The sequence below is a fragment of the Octodon degus genome, unplaced genomic scaffold (genome assembly GCF_000260255.1).
Source record: "Octodon degus isolate 3935 unplaced genomic scaffold, OctDeg1.0 scaffold00037, whole genome shotgun sequence".
NCBI classification, from domain to species: Eukaryota; Metazoa; Chordata; class Mammalia; order Rodentia; family Octodontidae; genus Octodon; species Octodon degus.
Window position 1 is genome coordinate 14,887,627 of NW_004524613.1, and position 1,919 is coordinate 14,889,545.

At 51.5% G+C, this 1,919-nt stretch overlaps 1 protein-coding gene across 1 annotated transcript in view; it reads left to right on the forward strand.

Moving 5' to 3' along the window:
- The window catches only part of Ift52 (intraflagellar transport 52), a 51,692-nt gene that overhangs the window by 36,852 nt on the left and 12,921 nt on the right, over positions 1-1,919 (forward strand). The window contains exon 10 of the mRNA XM_004630920.2: positions 1,210-1,364. Coding sequence (XP_004630977.1) covers positions 1,210-1,364 — 155 coding nt within the window. The remainder of the gene's footprint in view (positions 1-1,209; positions 1,365-1,919) is intronic.

Genomic DNA, 1,919 nt, shown 5'->3' on the forward strand with positions numbered 1-1,919 from the left:
GGACTGGGTCTGGGGGCTCCCGGAACTCGGCAGAAAATCCTACTCGGCGGGTGGGGTGGGGCAGGCACTGCGGAGTGGTGGGGGGCGGCCCGAGGGGCTGGGAGAGGGTCTGGCCCACTCTGCGCCTGGGCTGGTACTGGTCCCGCCGGCACAGGGTAGCAGGAAACTCTCCGCACACTCACCGGACCTGGGCTAGGACTGGGTCTGGGGGTTCCCGGAACTCGGCAGAAAATCCTACTCTGCGGGCGGGGTTGGGGAGGCACTCTTTTCCTAAGTTTTCAACCATGTTTAAGTCTTCCACCAATGGACATTAGCTTCTGTTCTTTCACTGTTACTGGCAGAGAGTCTGTGTTGTTGTCAAGGGCTTTCAACACTGTTGGGAGATGTCCCTGGCTGGGAGAGAGGCTTGGGTCTGGTGTGTGAGGGGAAGGACACCTGTGCTAGTATCGGGCAAGCGTCAACATGATGGAGAGCAGATGGCGTGGCTCAGATGCTGGTGGGCTGTATGTAGTGGTGGGAGTTTGTGGACTTTCTTTTATGATTGTCTCTATTTGTCACTAAAATTTAAAAAAAAAAAAACTCCTCTGCTAAAATTGTGTAAAAGAGTACTGTTTGGGCGTATGGAAATGACAGGGAAGTGTTGCCTTGGAGAATGGAGTGTGAGTGGACTCACGGGGTAGCGCTGATTGCTGGTTCTCAAGATGAGCGATCACGAAGCTGAAAGGAGCCCAGTAAGCATGACTGCTTCTCCCAGCTGGAGCCAGCTGTGTGTGAGAGCTGGAAAGCTAGGCTTAGCCCGTCTCGTGGCTTAGCCAAGTGAGTTCTGTTGCTCTATTTAAAACGGCCAGCGTGGGCTGGGGAGATAGCTCAGTAGAATAAGTGCTTACCTGCCAAGTGCAAGGTCGTGAGTTCAATCCCCAGTACCGCAAAATAAATAAATAAATAAATAAAATGGCCAGGGGCCCAGGAAATAGCTCAGTGGAGTAAGTGCTTGCCTGGCAAGCACGCAAGCACAAGGTCCTGAGTTCAGTCCCTGGAGCCAAATAAGTAAATAGACCTATTTAAAAGTGAGTTGTCTCTAAGATTTCATAAAATATCTCTGACAAAAGAGTAAAAGTCTGGCAGATTGAGAAGGAGCAGGTAGAGAGAGATTTGAGCCAACAAACTCTGGCTCCTGCTGTACTGAAAGGAAGTTCTTACGGCTTTCAGATCTCTGATTACACGATGCTGCCTGACACCGCCACCCTGTCAGAACGGTTACGAGTGTGTCTCCAGGAGGGCGAGGAGAACCCACGCGATTTTACCACTCTTTTTGATTTGTCTATTTACCAGCTGGACACCACCTCCCTCCTCAAGGTCATCAAGTGAGTACCTGATGCTCTTGGGGCTGCAGTTCATCCCTTCTGTGTTTACTTTGAAATCTTGAGCCTGGGGACAGGATTGGAGTCTGGGAAAATGTGGCCAGCAGATGTTCTCAGGTCTGAGAAAAGGCCAGCAGAGAAGGCGGGTGGGGGTGCGTGGTTGGTGAGAGGACCGTAGCCCAGCAGCCATGAGCCTTTAGGGTGACCAGTCTTTTTTGGTGGAGTCCAGGACCTTTCCAGGTTTTGGCACGGAAGCTCGTACGTCCCAGAAGCCCTCAGGAGTATAGTTGGTGTAGATGGTCATCCTGCTGGCACTTAGGCTGCTATGTCACTTGATGCTTTCAGCAACCCTCGGAGTCACTGGCCTCCTTCCCGTTTGAGAAACCTACAGTTTAAAGAGAGGAAACCTAGCTTTTCAAAATAGGATCAGGGAGGCTGGGGTGTGGCTCAATGGGTAGACCTCTTGCATGTACAAGACCCTAGTTTTGATCCCCAGCATCACGAGAGAGAAAGAGAGAGAGAGAGAGAGAGAGAGAGAGAGAGAGAGAGAGAGAGAGA